Here is a 21,548-nt window from a genome sequence, read left to right as displayed (position 1 = left end):
GGTACAAGGTTTCTTTTTGGGGTAAGGAAACTTTTAAAATTAGGTAGCAGTGATGGTCACACAACTCTGTGGATATACTAAAAACCACTAAATTGTATACTTTCAAGGGGTGAATTTTATGATATACAAATTACATTTTAATACTATTATAAAAAAACTGCTCACAAAAAGTAGAAGCAATTCAAATGCTCATCAGTGGGATGGATAAGCAATGATATGTTCATACAGTGGAATGCTGCATGTTAATGGAAAGAATGAACTACACGTACATGCATTAACATGGATGAGTCTTACAAACAAGGCTGAACCAAGAAGGCAGGTTTCAGAAGAATACGGACACCCGGCTTCTATGAATGTAAATTTTGAAAGCAGGCAAAACTAAACAGTATGTTCCTTAGGGTCACACATATATGTGGTACAAGTATAAAGAAAGGCAAGGGTGTAATTAACACAGAATTCAGGATAGTGTTACTGCTGTGGCAGAAAGAAGGTGACCAACATCAGGTCCAAAGATACCGGTAATATTCCATTTTGTAAACTAGGTGGTGAGAAAAGGGGTGTTGGACATTCTTCTTTACTCTGTCTACTGTTTGCATGTGTATGTCACAATAAAAATGAAGGTTAATAAGAATGAGAGCAAAAGTAAAGGTTTTCAGATAAATCAAAGCAGGGTTAATTCCAGTTCTCAGGTTCTCACTAAGGACAATTCTAGGGACTTACCTAGTGGTCCAATGGTTAAGAATCAACCTTCCAATGCAGGGGACACTAGTTTGATCCTCTGGTCAGAGAACTAAGATCCCACATGCTGTGGGCAACTAGAGAGGTCTGCACACCGCAACTAGAGAAAGCTGATACGCTGCAACAAAGAGAGCCCATGTGACGCAACCCAGACCCAGCACAGCCAAAAAAAGAAAAAAGACAGTTCTAAAGGATGAACTCAGCAAAGAAGAAAATGATCCAGGAAGGAAGATCTGAGATAAGGAATTATGAACAAAGAAAATGATAAACACATGGGAATTATTAAACACGCATTTAGATAATTGAAAATTATATAATGATAATGTGTGCAGTTTTAAATCGTAAGAAAACAGTTAGATAAATTATATGTTAAGGCTTTTATGTTGTTTGGGAGAAAGGTAAAAATGCTGACTAACTTACTTTTACAATTTGAAGTGTTAAAGGAACAGAAATACAGTGCATAACTTCTGTGGCAGTTATGGCTAGTTGTCCTAGCGTTCGTGTCCTTCTCCCTCAGAAGTAGAACCTTTTCTTTATTTTGTTTCAAACAGCAACTTTATTCAGATGAAATAAAACACAGGAATTTCTCAGGCAAACTGGATTTTCTAGGACAAAGGATTGTCAAATGGAAAGTATGATACATGGTATGCAAAGTCATAGAACAAGTTACATTAGTACCAGGGTGGAATAACGGCTTCTGCTGTTAGTATGATGGCCTATCTCTAATATGCACACTCTGTCCAGCAAGCGCAGCACAGGCGTTTGAAAACAAGTTGTCTGGGGGGACCTACAGTTTTAACTGGGTACATACATGGCTGCTGGGACTCAGGCATGTCCCAGGCCACCCTTGCGACAAGCTATGAGTAGTTTGGTCAAAGGGATAGAAGTGGGAGTGGTAGGTGGGGCTGGCTTGTTCTATTTTGCCACTGATTCCTTTGCTGCTGGAATGCTCTTGGGGTTCTGGAATCCAGCAGCCGTTGGGAAAGATGAGAAGATCTCATGAATGGAATCCAATTATGACATCGAACCTAAAGCAGCAGCTACAGCATCACTACTGCAGACATTCCCGAATGTGAGAGAGATAAACAGTCTTGTTCACACCACCTTTTCTTTCCTTTTTAAATGTTATTTATAGGCAAACCTAATCCAAACTAAAACACAACCTCAAAATAGCAAAGGGAATGGGGAGAGAGAAGGCAAGAAAAGAGAGGGAAAAAAAAGAAACCTCTAAAGAGTAGAATGAAGAGCACAAAATAACATGGTAAGAATAAATCCAAAGAGGAGAAATCCCATTGTAAATGGATAACATTCTCTACTTTTGAAATAAAAATCAGCAGACTGAACAGATTACCAAACTCGGGTATATGCATATAAGAGCCATAATTATAAGGCGAGAGCAAAGTTGAAAGTGAAAGGATTGAACGCTGTGTGACAGATGGACACTAACCAAGGAAACCTGGTTAAGCAATACTCTCAACACTTTATAACGACGACTTTGAGGCAAAACACAATCAGGCATCTGGAAAAATAGAATGAATCACTAAACATTCACCTGGGATATTATTACATCCTGAGCTTCGTACATCTAAGATATCTTCAAAATAATCTAAAGCAAAATGTGACAGAAGTTTAAGGAGAAAAGGACCAATTCACCATTTTATAGAAGGTGCCAGACTTCCCTCGTGGTACACTGGATGGGAGTCCACCTGCCAATGCAGGGGACACAGGTTCGATCCCTGGTCCTGGAAGATCCCACATGCCTCGGGGCAACTAAAGCCCATGGGCCACAACTACTGAGCCCTTGCTCAGAGCCCAGGAGCCGCAGCCACTGAGCCCTTGAGCTGCACCTGCTAAAGCCCACGCACCTAGGGCCCGTGCTCCGCGAAAGAAGAGGCCACTGCAATGAGAACCCCGTGAACTGCAACAGGGAGCAGCCCCCCGCACCCCCCAGAGCAACTGGAGAAAAAGCCCTCACAAAGCACCAAGACCCAGCACAACCAAAATTAAAAAAAAATCTTTTTAAGTGCATGATACACATCCCCTCCTCCTCCTAAGTCGCTTCAGTCGTGTCCGACTGTGTGCGACCCCACAGACGGCAGCCCCCAATACAACACAATTACACTGACAGCAGAATAAAAAGAAGCCCATCTTTTGGAGTAAGACCCCCTCAGATCTCCCTCTACAGCCTCGTCTTGCGCACGGTTCCTTCTCTCTCCTTGGTGTCCATTTCAGATGCTCCCCAACCTCCCGATGCCCCCTCTGACTTTCTCAGGCTGTGTTGGTAACTGCCCTCCCACCTCAGGGCTCCCCGAACACCGCTTCCTCCTGTCACTCTGTTCTCTACTAGTTCAGTTCCTTCTCGCCCACCTAAGAATGTCATCCAACAGTTACCCCCTTTCTCTCCTGCATAATGGATTTCCTTTTTCCTGCAGAGTCATTCTCAACAATATAGAAATGTGCCTGTAACACTCCATTTAAACATAAAAAGAACAACAGAAAAATCCGAGCCCTCCCCTCTGACCCTTCGCTCCCTTCATTTCTCTGCTCCCTGAACAGAAAACTTCATCAATGGAGTCATCTGTACTTGTGGTCTCCCAGCTATTCTATTAGTCCTTCAGTCAGGCTGTCCTCCCCTCGGCACCCCACCACCTCCAAAGCAGACCAGCTCTTGAAGCCTGTGATGACCTCACATTCCTAAATCTGCCCTGCTGTGCCCATCAGAAAAGCATCTGACACAGTTGATTCTCTCTTGAGAATTCTCGTCTCAGTTTTGACCTTAAGTCTGTACTTGGATGGCTTTCAAATATGATCTCCAACCCAGAGACCTGGGGAGACCAGACTCATGTATCCAACTGCCTGCTTGACCTCTCCACTTTGATACGTAGTTTGATAGTGTTCAAAAATAAACTCCTGACTTTTCTCCCGATATCTACACTAGTCTTTCCTGTCGCAGGGGCAGCTCCATCCTTTCTGTGACTCACAAAACCAAATCTTTTTTGACTCTTTTCACTCTTAAGTCTATATCCAACCCTGTCAAGAAATCCTGCTCTACCTTGCAGATACACCCAGAATCTGACCCCTCCCTTAAACACTCCATGGTCTCCATCTCCTCTTCCCCAGATCCTGTTACTTCCTCCTAACTCATCTTCCAGCTTCCCCTTGTGCCCCTCCCCCCACTCTCTTTTGAACAGAGAAACTAGATTAATCCTGTAAAAAAGAATGTCACATTGCAGGGCTCAGAATTCTCCAATGTGTTCTCTTCTGGGGAGTCAAAGCCAAGCCTTTACTCTGAGGCCCTCTGTGATCTGGGGCTCCGCCACACCAACTTCATCCCCCACCTCCCCCCTGCTCACTCCTGCAGCTATACTGGCCGCCTTCCCCAAGCCTGGAACACGTCAAGCTCTTGCTCACCGCTGGAGTTCTCTGATCTTCAGAGTTCTAAGACCACTTCTCCCTTCCTTCCGGCTTCTGCTCCTAGGTCACCTTATCTGGGAGGCCTTCCCTGACCACACCACGGGGGACAGCAACACTGCCCCCAGCCACGCAGCACTCCGTCCTGCTCCTACTGGGCTTTGTTCTCTCTGCTGCATGTCTAACCATCCTGCACACTGTATGTTTAGTGGGTTATTTTCTGTCTCTCCCCTTAAGAATGTAAGCTCCATGAGGGCAGGGACTTCGTGTTATTCTGCTCCATCCCCAGGTGCTGGCGTGTGGAAAGAATTCAGTAAATATTCACGGAATGTTCACTGAATGAAGGTCAGGACCAAGGGAAGGATGCCGCTGTCTTCCTACTGTCCCACAATGTCCTGACACTCCTGCAGTCATACAAGATGCGCACGAGACACAGTAAAATTAGAAAGACAGACATGGCAACTGCTATCCGAGCAAACGTGATCATTTATGATGCGAATCCAAGAGGGCCGAGAGCTGTACAAGGCTGCTGGACACAAGATCAGTGTAGATGTCTCAATGTCAAGTATGCAAATAATAAAAACTCATTTTACTACCAAAAAATTTACAAACCCAGAAAGTAGCAAGGAATAAATCTAATACAAATATGTAAGGTCTTCATAGATGTGTTACTCACACTTGGAAAGGAGCATGTAAGAGGGAGATCTGAATAAATGAAGAGATAAACTGCATTCATAGCTAAGAAGACTCAGTATTTTTTTAGGTATCAGTTTTTCCCAAAGTAATCTATACACTCTATTCCTGTTCAGTGATCCAGCAAAAATTTTCTGAGGAACTTGATATGCTAATTCTAAAATTAGGATTGGAAAAATGAAGATATAAGTAGACTTTTTCTTTCTGAACAAAAAGAACAGGGAAGGGGGTTCACCCTCTGAGATGCCAAGGCATGCCAAAAAGCTAGGCAATTAAGTCGTATTAACACAGAAACGCACAAAAGGGTAGCAGAAAAGAACGAACTCAGAGACACCCCCCTGCGTGTGTAGAATTCTCGGCAGAGGTTATGACTGCTATGACTAATCAGCAAAGAAAGCAGAGACTCAGGAATGTGTTGTGACAACTGGCTCTGCATATGAAAAAGTAACATGAGATCTCAGAATGCACAAATGTAAACTGCATATGGATTAAACACCTACATATGAAAAAACAAGAAACCCCCCAAACTTTAATAGCAACAGCTGGAGATGTCAATACCTAATTCACGATAATAGAACACCAGTCATACGTAAGGCAAAGAATTTAAACAACATAATAAACCAACTACATCTAACAGACACGTACAGAGCACTCCACCCAACAACAACTGAATACACATTCTGCTCAAGTATACATGGGACATTTTTCAGGACAGACCATGTGTTAGGCTACAAATTAAGCCCTAGTAGACTTTTTAAAAGATAATATCATACAGAATATCTTATTTGACTACAAGAGGACAAAATTAGAAATTAGTAACAAAAAACTGGAAAATTCACAAAACTGTGGAAATTAATACACAGTTTAACAACCAGTAGATCAAAGAAGAAATACAAGGGAACTTGGAAAATAGTTTCAGACAAATGAAAACAAAAGACATAACACACCAAAAGCGATGCCAAGGGGGAAACTTACAGCCAGAAACATTTACATTAAAAACTGATGAAAGACCTCAAATCAACAGCCTAACTTACAACCCAAGAAACTAGAAAAAGAACAAACTAAACCCTAGCTAGCAGAATGAAGGAAATAATAAAGGTTAGAGCAGAAATAAGTGAAATAGAGAAACAATAGAGAAAATCAATAAAACCAAAAGTTGGCTCTTTGAAAACTGACAGTACTTCAGCTAGGAAGACTGAGAAAAAAAGAAGATTCAAATACTAAAATCAAAAATGCCATCTTTCTAAATTCCATATATATGTGTTAGTATACTGTATTGGTGTTTTTCTTTCTGGCTTACTTCACTCTGTATAATCGGCTCCAGTTTCATCCATCTCATCAGAACTGATTCAAATGAATTCTTTTTAACGGCTGAGTAATACTCCATTGTGTATATGACAGCAAAAGAGACACAGATGTGTATAACGGACATTTGGACTCAGAGGGAGAGGGAGAGGGTGGGATGATTTGGGAGAATGGCATTCTAACATGTATACTATCATGTAAGAATTGAATCGCCAGTCTATGTCTGACGCAGGATACAGCATGCTTGGGGCTGGTGCGTGGGAATGACCCACAGAGATGTTATGGGGAGGGAGGTGGGAGGGGGGTTCATGTTTGGGAACGCATGTAAGAATTAAAGATTTTAAAATTAAAAAAATAAAAAATAAAAAAAAAAAATAAAATCAAAAATGAAAAGTGGGCATATTACTACCAATTCTACAGAAATACAAAGGGACTATGAGAGAGTACTTAAAATAACTGTACATCAACAAATTTGAAAACCTAGATGAAATGGACAAATTCATGACTAAATCATAAAAAATAGAAAATCTGAATAGACCTGTAACTAGTAAGGAGACTGAATCAGTAATAAAAATCTCAACAAAGAAAAATTCTGGTTCAGTGGCTTCACTGCTGAAATCCACCATTTAAAGACGACTAAAAACACTCCACCATTAACCACACCATACAGCTGCCAGAACTTACACAGGCGTGTAAAACAGACTCTTGGAGGGCACAACAGAACCTTGTGCACCAGGACCCAGGAGAAAGGAGCAGTGACCCCACAAGGGACTGTCCCGGACTTGCCTGTGGGTGTCTGGGAGTCTCAGGTGAAGGTGTGGGTCTGTGGTGGTCTGCTGCATGGTTGGGGACACTGAGTGTAGCAGTCCATGCATGGGATCTTTTGAAGGAGATCACCATTATCTTCATTACCTTCACCATAGTTTCAGCTCAGTTCAGTCGCTCAGTCATGTCCGACTCTTTGTGACCCCAAGAATTGCAGCATGCCAGGCCTCCCTGTCCATCACCAACCCCCGGAGTTCACCCAAACTCATGTGCATCGAGTTGGTGATGCCATCCAGCCATCTCATCCTTTATTGACCTCTTCTCCTCCTGCCCCTAATCCCTCCCAGCATTAGAGTCTTTTCCAATGAGTCAACTCTTCGCATGAGGTGGCCAAAGTATTGGAGTTTCAGCTTTAGCATCAGTCCTTGCAAAGAACACCAGGACTGATCTCCTTTAGAATGGACTGGTTGGATCTCCTTGTAGTCCAAGGGACTCTCAAGAGTCTTCTCCAACACCACAGTTCAAAAGCATCAATTCTTCGGCACTCAGCCTTCTTCACAGTCCAACTTTCACATCCAGACATGACCACTGGAAAATGGCAACCCACTCCAGTACTCTTGCCTGGCAAATCCCATGGACGGAGGAGCCTGGTAGGCTGCAGTCCATGAGGTCGCTAGGAGTTGGACATGACTGAGCGACTTCACTTTCACTTTTCACTTTCATGCATTGGAGAAGGCAATGGCAACCCACTCTAGTGTTCTTGCCTGGAGAATCCCAGGGATGGGGGAGACTGGTGGGCTGCTGTCTCTGGGGTCACACAGAGTCAGACGTGACTGAAGTGACTTAGCAGCAGCAGCAGCAAAAAAAGCACTCCTTAAACTTTTCCAAAAATTGAAGGGGAGGAAACACTTCCTATCTCATTCTATGAGGCCAGCATTACCCTGTTATCAAAGCCAGACAAAGATACTACAAGAAAACTACAGGCAATCATCCCTATGCACACTGATGCAAAAATACTCAACAAAATACAGAATTCAGCAGCATATTAAAAGGATTATACATATGACCACATGGGATTTATTCCTGGAGTGCAAGGATGGCTCGACATGTGAAAGCTGATCAGTGAAATATGCCACATCACCAGAATGAAAGGGAAACACCATACAATCGAGTCATGCAGAAAAAACATTTGACAAAATTCAACACTCTTTCATGAGGGAAACAGTAAACCGAGAATAGAATGAAACTACCTCAATAAATAAACGCCATATATGAAAAACCCACAATGAGCAACATACTCCAGGGTGTTTTCTCTAAGATGAGGGATAAGGCAAGAGTGCCCACATTCATCACTTTGATTCAACACAGGATTGGAAGTTTCAGCCAGAGCAGTTAGACAAGAAGTAATAAAAGGCATCTAAATTGGAAAAGAAGTAAAATAATGTTTACAGATGATATGACCTTATATGTAGAAAACCTAAAGATTCCACCAAAGAAATCTGAGAGAACTAATAAATGAATTTAGCAAAGCAAGTAGGATTAGGATACAAAGTCAATACACAAAGATAAGTTGCATTTCAGAAATTCCCTGTTGGTCCAGTGGTTAGCACTCTGCACTTTCACTGCTGAGGGTCTGGGTTCAATCCCTGGTCAGGGAACTAAGATCCTGCAAGCCATGTTGTGTGGCCAAAAATAAATCAGTTACAGTTCTATATACTAACAATATATACCTGAAAAGGAAATTATAAAAATGATTCCATTTATGATACCATCAAACAGAACAAAATATTTAGGAATTAACTAAGGAGGTGATAAACTAGCACAATGAAAACTATAAAACACTGTTGAAAGAAATTAGTGATACATGGAAACATACCCCTTATTCATGAATTAGAAGACTTATTACCCAAAGGAATCTTCAGACTCAATACAATTCCTATCAAAATTCCAGTAATTTTTTTTGCAGCTACAGAAAAACCAATCCTAAAATTCATACAGGACTTGTCTGGTGGCCCAGTGGTAAAGAACGGCCTGCCAGCGTAGGAGACATGAGTTCTATCCCTGGTTCAGGAAGATCTCACATCCCACCAAGCAACCAAGCCCGTGCATCGCAACTGCTAAGCCTGTGCTCTAGAGCCCAGGAGCTACAAGAGAAGTCAGTGGATGAGAAGTCCTCGCACTGCAATGAAGAGTAGCCCCTGCTCACTGTCATCAGAGAAGAGCCCATGCAGCAACGAAGACTCGGCACGGCCAAAAATAAATAAATGAATAAAACTGTATCTATAAGAAAAGATGCTGATGCTGCCATCTTTTGGGTTCTTGCCAAGGGCTTCGTGTTTCTAATCTTGCATTAATACACAGCCCGGTGGGGTTGACATTGGTCCACCCAAGTCACATGTGAGGAAGTGGAGGCCTGGAGAAGTGAGGTGACTCCGCCAAGGTCTCTCTCATAGCTCCCTTTCTTGAGAGCGCCACGGAGACGGGATGGCGGGCCCCTCCCTCCGGCTGCCGGCTCTGTTTCCGCCCCTGTTCACCTCTAGCCTCCTGGCACTGAGCCTCCTTTCAGTTCCTGGCTTGGGCTGCATCCATCTACAAGTTAGGGTGATGGTGGCGGCAGCTGCAGCAGGCACAGCTGGTACTATTTACCGCGGGGCACTCAGGCCAAGCACTCTTCATACACAGGGTCCCATCTTACCCCCGCCATACGCTAAGAGTGGGGTCATGGTCCCCACTGAACAGTGGGGAGCAGTAGGCTCAGATGTGCCGAAGGTCACACAGCTGTTGAGCGGTGGAGCACTTCACTTCCATGTGTTTGTTTCTTCTTCAAGACAGGATTTTAATAGGTCTGACCTCACTGGCATGAGTTTGGGTGAACTCTGGGAGTTGGTGATGGACAGGGAGGCCTGGCATGCTGCACTTCATGGGGTGGCAAGGAGACGGACACGACTGAGCGACTGAATAGACCTCACTGGGTAGCAGCAAGTAAACAAGACGGTGAATGGTAAGCCGCCCAGCGCTCAAGGCTGATTCTCTGGAGCTAGTCTTATCAACCCCCCAGGCCACAGGAGTTTCCACAGGCTATATTTAAGTGTTGCTTTCATCTGCACCTCCTTCAACAGCAAAGAAAGACGTGCACAACTTGATCTTGCTTCTCTAAGGGCTCCCCCTTATCCAACCAGGCATGTCCTGCCTCCATCTCCCTTAAGTTAATGACCTCTCCAGTCACCTGTGGCCCAGACCAGGGAAGCTAGAGCTCTCCACCTGACTCCAACCCAGGGCCCCTCTGGCTGGTTCATTTGGAACATTCAGAAACATTTATTATCCATTCCTTCCTCCTCCACCCCAGGTCTCCTTGTTTCCAAAGCCTTTTCAACACAGCAGTCAAGGGTGATCTTTCTAATTAGAAAATCTGACCATCTCACTGTTACTTCAGATCTTCAGCTGCTCCCCACCCAGCCTGGAGGATAATGCTCAATACTTTGATCTGATATTTGAGGCCCCTCTCAGTGAGCTTCCTACTCTTCCCATCCCTTTCTTTCAGTTGTGGTTCCTGGAACCTGCCCTTCCCTGCTTCCTTGCCTTTGTCCCTGTTGTTCCCTCCAGCTGCAATGCCTGGAGGATCTCTGCCACGTTTCTGCATGATATGCAGGTACCGTGGTCTCCTTCAGGCACTCCTTGGTAACGCTCTTCCAGAGATATAAGAACAGTGACATTACAATTTGTGGCCATAAGAAAAAAAAGAACAAAAAACAAACTTGTGGCTGTGGACTTCGCTGGTGGTCGAGTGGTTAAAAATCCACCTTCCAATGCAGGAGATGCAAGTTCAATCCCTGGCTGGGGAACCAAGAGCCCATATGCCCATGGCAACTAAGCCCGCGCGCAGCAACTACTGAGCCTGTGTGCTCTAGAGCCTGCGTGATAACTAGAGAGACACTGGAGAGCTGCAACTAAAGATCCTGCGTGCCACAACTAAGACCTGATGCAGCAAATAAATATTAAACACAAGAAACCTGTGGCCGTAAGGCAGGCGAGGGCCTTGCCTGGACACACATAATTTGATTAGAAAGCAGGGTCGTCAAGGAAGAACTGTGGTCCTAAGAGATAGAAGTGTCGTTATTGGCAACAGACAAAAGATGGAAGCAACCTGTGTAGCCACTGACAGATGAACGGGTAAGCAAGATGTGGGTCTTTCCCCACAGGAGAATATTATTCAGCCTTAAAAAGGAAGGAAATTCTGATAGAAGCTGTAAGGTCAATGAATCTTGAGGACATTATGCTAAGCCAGTCACAAAAGGACAAACACCATATAATTTCATTTATATGAGGTGCCTAGAGTAGTCAAATTCAGAGACGCAAAGAATGGTGGTGGCCAAGGGATGGGGGAGGGGGGGTGGGTAGGTAGTGTTTGATAGGTACAGAGTGTCACCCGGGGAAGATGAAAATGTTCTGGAGATGAACGGTGGTTTAACACAAAACCTATTTGAGAAAGGCAGCCACCTGCATGCGTGTTACTGATTCACCTGAGCAGTCAGAATACTTATCTTGAATCTAAGGGACAGAGCAATGTGACCAATTCTGTCCTTAAGTTATAGCCACAGATGTAGGGCTGGGGAAAGGGCTCCATGCAGAGTTCGGTTCAACAGCAAGGGCTGGGACTGCTTATTGAGAAATGTTATCATGTTGAAAGAGCACGTGCTTATAATACTACAGGAAGGTAATATTGTTTGGCATGACATAATAACCCTTAGCAGGGAAGCCTTTTCTCAATCCTGAAAGAATTAAGGATACTGCCAGAAAGTTTAACCTACTCCACCAACACTTTGTCACTAAGGTATCTTTGCACCTCCACCTTAGGCTTTTTTTTTTTTTAATGTATTTGGCTGCACCGGGTCTTAGTTGCAGTATGTGGGATATTTAGTTGTGGCATGTGGGATCTAGGTCCATGACCAGGGATTGAACCGGGGGCCCCTGCTTTGGGATCGTGGAGTCTTAGCCACTGGACCACCAGGGAAGTCCCCTCAACCCCAGGCTTATTCTCATCTGTGCTGTCCAATACGACAGCTCCCGGTCGTATGAAGCAAGTGAGCAGCTGAAATGTGGTTTGTCTGGATTGAGAATGATAAAATAAAGTATGCACTGGACTTCTATTTTATTTATTTTGGACTTTAAATATTTAGTAGGAAAGTAATGTAACGCCTCAATAATTTTCTGTGTTGAACACATGTTGAAACACTACTACTTGGACATCCTGAATAAGATAAATGTATTAAAATCAACTTCACCTATCTCTTTTTTCTTTCTAAATGCAGTTCTAGAACATTTAAAGTTCACGGTTCACATTATATTTTGACTATAAGTGCTGCTCTACGTGCTCCAACCCTAGGCCACCAGGCAGGGTCAGTGGAGGACAGCATGGAATGAATGATGGTCTGTGAGCGCCCTCCTGCTGCCTAGCATCTGGGATGCCAGCAACCAGACACAGGCCCCCGGGAGAAACTAGAGGGTTCTTTTCCGAAGAAGATTCTGAAGGGTTACAGGGAAAAGATACTGACATTTCAAGATCTTCTAAGGAAAGGACCAGTTTGCCACCCAGTCATGCTAGAACAGGACGCCCTTAAACTCAGATAGGCAACAAATACGTTGGTTCAGTGTCAGGAGCACCTGCCACACTGTCACCAACAGAAATCAAAGAGAAGTTCATGTCGCATTACAGCGGTTACAGCGATCTCGAAATAACGCTTACTGTCATCATTACTTTAAAATTTAGTAGACAGACTGCAAGACTGTATTATTTAATGCCTTAACAAAGAAGTACACATATTATCACATCACAGGCTTATTTACTATTTTAGTAACTATATCTTAATGTACCTGGCTTCCTTTGTTATCTTGACATGACTTTTACTGTGTGTTATTTGAAACCAATATTCTGAGGTGTCTGCAAGCCTAGCTCTCAGACCTAGGCCCTGCCCACAGACCTGCTGGTTGCCTCTCCCTGCCTCAGTGTTTTCCGTCCTGGTCTTTGTTCTGGTTGCGCCGGGTGGTCACTGCAGCTTCTGGGCCTCTCTGATTGCAGGGCGTGGGCTTAGCTGCCCTGTGGCATGTGGGATCTTAGTTCCCAGACCAGGGATCAAACTTGAGTCCCCTGCATTGGAAGGTGGATTCTTAACCACTGGACCACCAAGGAAGTCCCTGTCCTAATTTTAATTTTTATTAAATTAATATATAGTCATAATTTAAAAAAAACAGAAGCACAGCAATAGAAGAAAAATAGATAAATTGGATTTTATCGGAATTAAAAACTTTTGCACATCAAAGGACACTACGAAGAAAATGAAAAGACAACCTACAAAATGGAAGAAAATATTTATAAATCATGTATCTGACAAGGACCTATTATCCAGAATATGTAAAGAACTCCTAAATTCAACCACAAAAAGACAAACAGCCCCATTAAAGAGACTATTTGAATATAGATATTTCTCCAAAGATTCACAAATGACCAATAAGAACACGAAAAGATGCTTAGTGTCAGTCACTAGGGAAATGCAAATCAAAATGACAACAAGATACTACTTTATACCTACTAGGATGGCTATAAATTTTTTTTTTTAAAAGATGGAATAACAAGTGTTAGCAAAGCTATAGTGAAACTGGAACCCTTATGCATTGCTGGTGGGAATGTCAAGTGGCGCAACTGCTATGGAAAACAGTCTGGCGATTCCTCGAAAAGCCAGACAGAGAATTACGACGTGACCCAGCAATTCCACTTCTGGGTTTAAACTCGAAAGAACTGAAAATTGGAATGAAACAGATTCTTATATCCAGTGTTCACTGCAGCGTTATTCATAGTAGCTAAAAGGTGAAAAAACCCAAATGTTTGTCAACAGATGCATGGACCAAACAAATGTGGTATCAGTATTTAAATACAGTAGAATATACTATTCAGCTATAAAAAGGAATGACGTTCTGATATGCTACAACATGGATGAACCCTGAAAACATGCCAGACACAAAAGGACAAACACTATCATTCTACTTACATGAAAGATCTAGAATAGGGAAATTCATAGAGACAGAAGGCAGATTAGAGGTTACCAGGGGCTGGGTGGAGAGGGGAATGGGGAATTATTGCTTAATGGGTACAGAATCTCAATTTGAGGTGATAAAAAAGTTTTGGAAATAGATGTTGGTGATATACAATATTGTGAATATAAGTAATGCCATTGCATTACAAACTTAAAAGTGGCTAAAACAGCAGGTTTTATATATATTTCATAGTAACAAAATGAAAAAAATTAAAGAATTACCACATGATCCAGCAATTCCATGCACAGGTATATACTCAAAAGACGAACACAGGTAGTCAAACACAATCTTGTACATGAATGTCCACAGCGGCATTATTCATAATAGTTTTATCTGCTATTATGAGTTTTATCCTGCTATTAGAGAGTTTTTATCCTGATGGTTAAATAATTATTTCGTCTTTGATATTATTACTGTACATTACCAACACACCAGTATATTACCATGACTTTTTTGCTGTTTTTATATAATTTGCTTTTGCTAACTCTAAAATTAAGTTTTATTTTATTTTTTGGCCATGCCACATGGCTTGAGGGATTCTTAGTTCGCCAATCAGGGACTGAACTTGGGACACAACAGCTAAAGTGCTGAGTCCTAATCACTGGACGGTAAGGAAATTCTGAAGTTCTATTTTAAATTAAATCATAAGATTAAAAAACAAGAGGGACTACTAGGCAAACAATAAAATTAGCAATCTTATACTCCATCCCTTCCTACTCCTGGGTTAGTTGCTCACTTTTAATATGAATAAACAACCAAAGATTACTGGACATTCCAAGAAAGATTCCAACTGAAAAAGATACATAGAAAGAAGGATCTAAAGGAAACAGAGACAACACAGAGACACGTGAAAACTTAAATAAATATATATGTAGGTCTTAGAAAGGTAGAAGATACTCTATCCACGTAACAAGGAAAAAATGTTATTAAAAAGGAACAGAGTAACAAAGTGCTGTTATACGGATGGCTCTAATAAACATTTGATGGACAGAGTGAAGTCAGGAAAACCTCCAAATTTCAATAGATTTCTCCAGTAAAAGATACACAGGTAGCATATGCAAAAATGCTATACACTTTATTAGCCACCATGGAATCACAAATAAAAGTTACAACAAGGTACTACTTTACCACTGTGATAGCTATAATCAAAAAGAGCAGTAATTACAAGAGTTCGTGAGGAGGTGGAGAAATTAGAACCCTTGTGTGCTGCTAGTGGGAATGTTATAAACGGAGCAGTCACTATGGAAGCTCAGCAGGTTCCTCCAAAAGTTAGACACAAAATAACCATGTGACCCAGCAATTCCACTTCTGGTTACATAAACAAACTTGTACACAAATGTGCATAGCAGCATTATTCACACTAGCCTAAAAGTGGAAACAATTCAAACGTCCATCAACAGACAAATGTTTAAATAAAATGTAGTATATCCATAAAATGGAATATTATTCCATGATAAGGAATGAAAACCTGATACACACTACAACATGAATGAGCCTGCAAAACGTGTGGCAAGAAGAGGCAAAAGTGAGACACAAAAGTCCTGTCGTATGATCATACTGTATGACTCAATTTGCATAAACATCCAGAATATGCAAATCCACAGACAGAATTAGTGGTTGCTAAGAGACAGTGGGGCAGAGGCAATGAGGAGTGACTGCTTTTAGTCATGGGGTTTCTTTTTGGAGTGATGAAGATGTTCAGAATTCAGGTAGTAGTGATGGTTGCACATCATTATGAGTGTACTGACTGTACTAATGGTAACACTGAAAAGGGGTAAATTTTATGGCATGCGAATTATATCTCAATAAAGCTGTTATAGCGTGGAAAAAAAAAGAAAAAGTCTTCCAGAAAGACAGACAATAAAAAGATAAGAGACAAAAAAGATGTGAGACAGGATCAGCTCAGCAAACCCAGCATCTGAGTGACAGCAGTTTCAGAGAGAGAAAGCAGAACAAGTAGAAGTGAGGGAATTGTTTTTTAAAAATTAATGCAAGACTATTTCTCAGAAAGAAAAGGTCTCCACATACAAGTGGCCTATTAACTACTGGCACAAAGACCCATTCCAGGACACATCATCTAGAACCTTCACAAAAGAAGTGAAGTGAAGACTCTAACAGCTTCCAAGGACTAAGAACTGGACCGGCCTCAAACTTTTAGGCACAAGTGAAAGTCTTAGTTGCTCAGTTGTGTCCAGCTGTTTTGTGACTCCATGGACTGCAGCCCACCAGGCTCCTCTGTCCATGGAATTCTCCAGGCAAGAAAACTAGAGGGGGTTGCCATTTGCTTCTCCAGGGGATCTTCCCGACCCTGGGGCTGAACCCACATCTTCTGCATTGCAGTCAGATTCTTTATCATCTGAACCACCAGGGAAGTCCACACTTTTTTTTTTTTTTAAGCACAAGTAATGGAAGCTAAGTATAATACAGCCTCTTTAAGGTTCTAAGGGAAAGTTATTTTCAATTTTATTTAATGTTATATATATATATCTCTACAGTTATATAAAAAAAATTGGTATTTATTATTTTCAGCTTTATACTCAGCCAAACTATATGAGGTCTGAACAAAAATATGGTGGTTTCCAAAAATTTATCTCCAACTGAAGGTGTGCTCCAGTAAAGTTAAGGACTAAACCCAGGAAAGCAGAAGACCACATGGTCCAAAAAGCAGGAAAGTAGCCAAGGGCAGCCCCAGGTGAAGAAAAGGGAAGCCTCCGGACAGCAGCCAGGTAGCAGGCCTAGAGAGCAACTTGGCCAGACCAGAGCCGGGGACAGAGGGCACTGGGAAAAACAGGAGATCACGACATGATCTGATACGTCTGCACACCTGGGAAACAATGTCAATGGTGGGCTGGCAGATCTTGTGGGGCATGTGAAAAAAATTACAAATAAGAGCTTAGAAAACAAAGTATACAGAAGAGGAGGCAACCATTTATTTTAGGGAAAATAAAATGTATGAGACAATGAAATCATACTACAAGGCTCTGCAGTGAATATCATTTCCATGCTCACAGTAAACAGAAATATTGGTTGTTTTTTTAACCCTAAACTGATGTAATATACGGAGGATGGGGCACAGGAAGTGGAAGTGACAGAGCTAAATATGAACTATTACAGCAGATTTCAATACATGATGATGCCTAATGAGAGGAAATGAAAGGTATTCCCATTTAAAAAAAAAAGAATGAAAGAAATATTGAAGGTAGATACCAGAAGACAGAGCAGTTGAGAGCTGAAGGTGGGGAAGGCTGAGGAAGAAGGCCAGAGGGCTGGATGGTTTCTATTAGAAGCAGTTCAGGATCCATGCCACTGCTCTGATTTTGTAAATGCTAGTACTGTAAGAAGTTATTAGGCATATACCTCACAACAGTTCCCTGCTCTGACATCAGAGCTGGGAACTGGCCTAGAAACAGTGGAAACAGGGACTTTGCATCTTCAAGGGGTGTCTTCCTCAGGCCCTGCCCACCAGGGCTCAGTGGGATGCTCCATCCCTTCTGGACATTCTGAGGACCTGTCCCTCCTGCCTGGTCTGTGGAGGGGAGCAAACTGGGGGCCAGAGCTCCCCTCCCCTGTATCAACCACCTGTGACTGCAGGCTCCCTACATATTCTCAGGGGAATTTTTGGAAACAGGTATGGTATAGACAGAAACCAAGTGGGGAAGTAGATGATCTCGGTCTCACCCATTCACAGCTCCTCACACCCTGCTGAGCCCACAGGTAGATGCTTGATGCTTGGCACACAGTAGGTGCTCAATAAGGAACTGCTGAAGGCGTAATTATGGTGCCAAGTTTCTGTGCTTGGTACTTCATCAGACCTTGAACAAGCACCACTACATCAGAGGGTAGGACTATCTCCACATTACAGGTAAGGAAACAGGTTCAAGAAACCTGCCCAGGTCACTTCCCTAGTAAGGAAAGAGCTGGGATTCAACCCCGGGGGTGGCTGATCCCACAGCCTGTGCAACTATCAGCTGCTGACATAAATTCTTTCTGGAAAAAGGCTGGTTATGTAGGTGGATAGAAGGAAGAAAAGCAAGAATGAAAATAAGAGGAGGGTTCACAACTGAGCCAAGAAGAGAACTTAAAGAGACTCCCCCTGCCGAGCCCTGGAGACTTGGGGCTGGCACCCCCACCCACCCGCCCCAGCACGCCGGCCTCGCAGTACCCACCTTCTTCAGAGAGGTTGTTCTCTTTGGTCTCCTTGTCCATCTGGCAGCACCAGCCCTCCAGCCGCTCTGTTTCTGCCTGGAGCAGCTTCAGGAACCAGTAGCCGTCCCGGCGGCAGGCCCCAGGCTGCGCGGGCTCTGCCGGGGAGCTGGAGGAGGTCTCCAGCCAGGGGTCAGGCGGGGGCAGCGAGGATGCCTCCAAGGCAGGGTCGCTGTTGTCTCCATAGGAGAGGTTGCGCTTGATCTGGGCAATCTTGGGGGCCTGCCGGGGGCCGGCATCGATGCTGATGGAGTTGGGGTGCGGGGTGCAGTCTGGGAGGCTCTTCTCAGAGGACTTACAGCTCGAGTCATTGGCATCCTGGGTATCTGAGTCGGTGTCCCGTCGGGAGGACATGCTGTGAGAGGGGGCACTGCTTCTGTTGGGAGCGGGGAGGGAACGGCGTGGAGGAGGGGTGGGGACAGGAAAGGGTGAGTCACCAAGAGGGTCGGAGACCAGAGGCCACCCCGACCCGGACACACGGGAGACAGAGAAACGGATGCATCGTCTGCTCACCATGCGCCTGAAGCGGGTCCCACAGCCCCGTCTCATTCTCAGCTCAGCCCCCGCCCTGCCCGCACACGCACACACGGACAAGGTCATAAGGTTGCCTGTTTACTGCAGCGGGGCCAGGAAGCCCACCAACATTGGGGGTGCTGGGCCATGACTCTGCCCGGCCTCAGTCCCCGTGGCTGATTCCTCTCAAAGAGCAAGCGCTCACCCTTGCTCATCAGCACACCGGCCGCCCTGCCCGCCCAGCCTCCCACGCCTGGACCACCGCCCGCACCCCCAACCCAGCTTGGTTCTTAGAAATCCAGCAAGGAGAAGTGGGTTAGGGAGAGCAAGAGGAGGAGGCGCGGGAGAGGTGAGAGCGGAGGGAGGGAGAGGAGAGGGGAGAGGCAGCCACCACCTCGGTGCCACTTACCGCCAGTCGTCCTCTACCTGAACCCCGATGGACTGGAATTTGGTAGCGGGACTGGGCTCCTCGTTTGGCACTGGCTGAATGCAGTCAACCTTATTGAAGGACAACGACAGCCACGGCACGGGGACAAAGACAAAAATAAAAAAACAAACACCACACTTGCTGCTGAAATTCACATTAGTGGGACGACGCAAACGGACGAGCGGACAGACGCACACGAGGCATGCGGACACTGCACGTGGGCCCGAGGCCGGACCAGGTGAAGCCGGGCACTGCTCATTCGCGCGGAGGCGGGCGGGCAGGCGGGCGGGAGGTGGGATGGGGTGGAGAGGACCGCCTTTCCCTACTCTGAGGAGGGTGCCATCACATCGATCGCTTTGGGTCCGTTGTCCTCCGAGAGGTGGGAACCGTTCCTTCTAGTCCTCTCCTTTACACGCATCAGAGAGAAGAAAAAAAAAAAAAAGGACAACGAAAGAGAAAGAAAACACACACACACAAAGCCACAGCCGTTATCTGGTGTAGTTGAAGCCGGGCTGTCTCGAGGCAGAGGTCACTCCCCCAACCCTGCAGCTGAAGGGCAGGCTGGGGGCGCCACACGAGGGGCAAACCTTGGGCAGCAGTTCTGGTTTTGAAAGCTGTCACCAAGGCCACAGTCGGCCCAGTCCCTGGGCCCTACGGGACGCAATCCCTGGGCCTCGATCACACTCGGCTGAGGTTACCTTCAGCACCAGGTGGGCCAGGGCAGCAGTAGGACCAGGGCCACGTGCAAGGCCAGCACTTTCTCTATACCAGGGATGCCCTGGGCCTACCTTTCATTCCTGGGACAGAGGTACGTGGCCACAGAGTAGCCAGGCCAGCCTCTCCATCACTGCTCATGAATGAGGGAGAACCCAGGTTTGAGCAGTTTGAGGCACTAAGGGATAGGACAAGGGTTGTTGGGACTGTCACTGGAAATTGGAAGCTCTGGTCTCCTGGCTTCACAGAGGCCAGAGAGGCTTCCTGGGATGGGGCTGAGCGCCAGGCACCTCCCCACCATGGAGGGTGTAACTGCATGTCTCCTTCAGCTATAGCCAGTTCAGGGGACGAGGCATCACCGGCTCCCAAGAACTGCTTGGAGAGCTTGGATGGGAGTGGGGTGATCCAACAGGGAGAAGCCTGGGTGGGCCCGAGAGCCAGAGTTCGCAGCCCCGTGTGAACCTCTGAGTGAAAGAATCAGGGTGACTCTGTCTCTCAGGTCTTCTGTAAAGATGAGATCATCTGGTTTGGCCAAGGAGAGGGTGGGGCTGCCCAACCAAGACTAAGCGATTTTCCGTACCCCTCAGAATCCCTCCAGAGTATAGGCCAGGGGCTGAACTTATGAAGGAGACCAGAAAACACAGTCTCCCGGCCAACTTTCTTCTTGTATCCGTGGCGAAAACTGTAGCCCAGAGCTGCCTAAACTCTGCCTCCCCAAGAAGCAAGTGCAAGCAACTGGCCAGTGAGCCATCTCTGGTCCATTCAGCCCTCCTTAGAGTCCCATGTTCCTTCTATAATTCTGATGCACTTGGCCAGGGTTGGCCGGGGAAACAGAGATCCTGTCTGATCTAAGCCACCATGCACGCCACCTGGATGTCCTTGATCAGCATCTGGGTTAGGAGGGGCTCTGCCTTCCCCAAGCTCTCAGCCCACTGTAGCTGCCCTCCCCACTCCCTACCTGGAGTGTGCTTTACTTAATTAAGGATGTAGAACAGCTCTTGAAAGTTGCCAGGCAGGGCCCAGGTTTTCCCGGCTCAGCTCAAGTACTGCTATGAGGTCATGCAGGAGGCACCGCGGTGGGCGGAAAGCTAGCGCACCGGCCCTGCTACGCGCCGCGGTCACGAGTGCACTGAGAGCCTGGCTTCCGGAGGCGTCTCCTGGCTTTGGCCCCTTGGTCCCAGGGAATTATCTGCCTGGATCGTTTCTTGTGGAGGGAGGCGTCAGGACCGATGTCCCACTTCTCAATCTGTTGTGGGCCTGGCACCTTGAGCAACCTACCTGTCCCCAAGGCCCGAGAGGGCTCTGGGCAAAGTCCCCCTGGAGCAACCCCCAAGGCTCCAGGGCCCTGGGTCCTGGTCCCCCCGGCCCTTGGCGTCTACGCTCCACGCTGCTCCCACCACCAGGCAGGGCTGCAGCCTCCGCACCTGAGCTGACCTTGGATCAGAGAACTGTCGGGCCAGTCCTTTCTCCCACACGTCGGCTGGCAGGGCAAAGGGTGGAGTGAACAGACAGACAGAGGACAGGCAAACAGTGGACAGGAGATGGCTGGCTGAGTGTAACTACATTCACCGGGACAACCCATCATTGGAGCAGGGACACGCGCCCACAGCTGCATGGCCCATACCACGTTTGGGCGACCTCGAGGAAGGCATGGCTTATGGGTGGAATTTGGTTTGGCCACTTGGGGCCG

At 45.4% G+C, this 21,548-nt stretch overlaps 1 protein-coding gene across 8 annotated transcripts in view; it reads right to left on the bottom strand.

Annotated features, from left to right (window-relative positions):
* Positions 1 to 21,548, bottom strand: part of DLGAP4 (DLG associated protein 4) — a 199,107-nt gene that overhangs the window by 10,520 nt on the left and 167,039 nt on the right. For 7 of the 8 annotated variants that reach the window (XM_027977154.3, XM_027977156.3, XM_042230111.2 and 4 more), the window contains 2 exons: positions 19,127 to 19,215; positions 18,168 to 18,580 (listed from right to left, as the gene is read on the bottom strand). In XM_027977154.3, coding sequence (XP_027832955.1) covers positions 18,168 to 18,580; positions 19,127 to 19,215 — 502 coding nt within the window. Of the gene's footprint in view, positions 1 to 18,167; positions 18,581 to 19,126; positions 19,216 to 19,470; positions 19,551 to 21,548 lie in introns of all 8 variants that reach the window. The other variant, XM_060397779.1, reaches the window with a different exon arrangement.

This window comes from Ovis aries, chromosome 13 (genome assembly GCF_016772045.2).
Source record: "Ovis aries strain OAR_USU_Benz2616 breed Rambouillet chromosome 13, ARS-UI_Ramb_v3.0, whole genome shotgun sequence".
Taxonomy (NCBI): Eukaryota; Metazoa; Chordata; class Mammalia; order Artiodactyla; family Bovidae; genus Ovis; species Ovis aries.
This window is presented reverse-complemented; position numbering and strand designations above follow the sequence as displayed.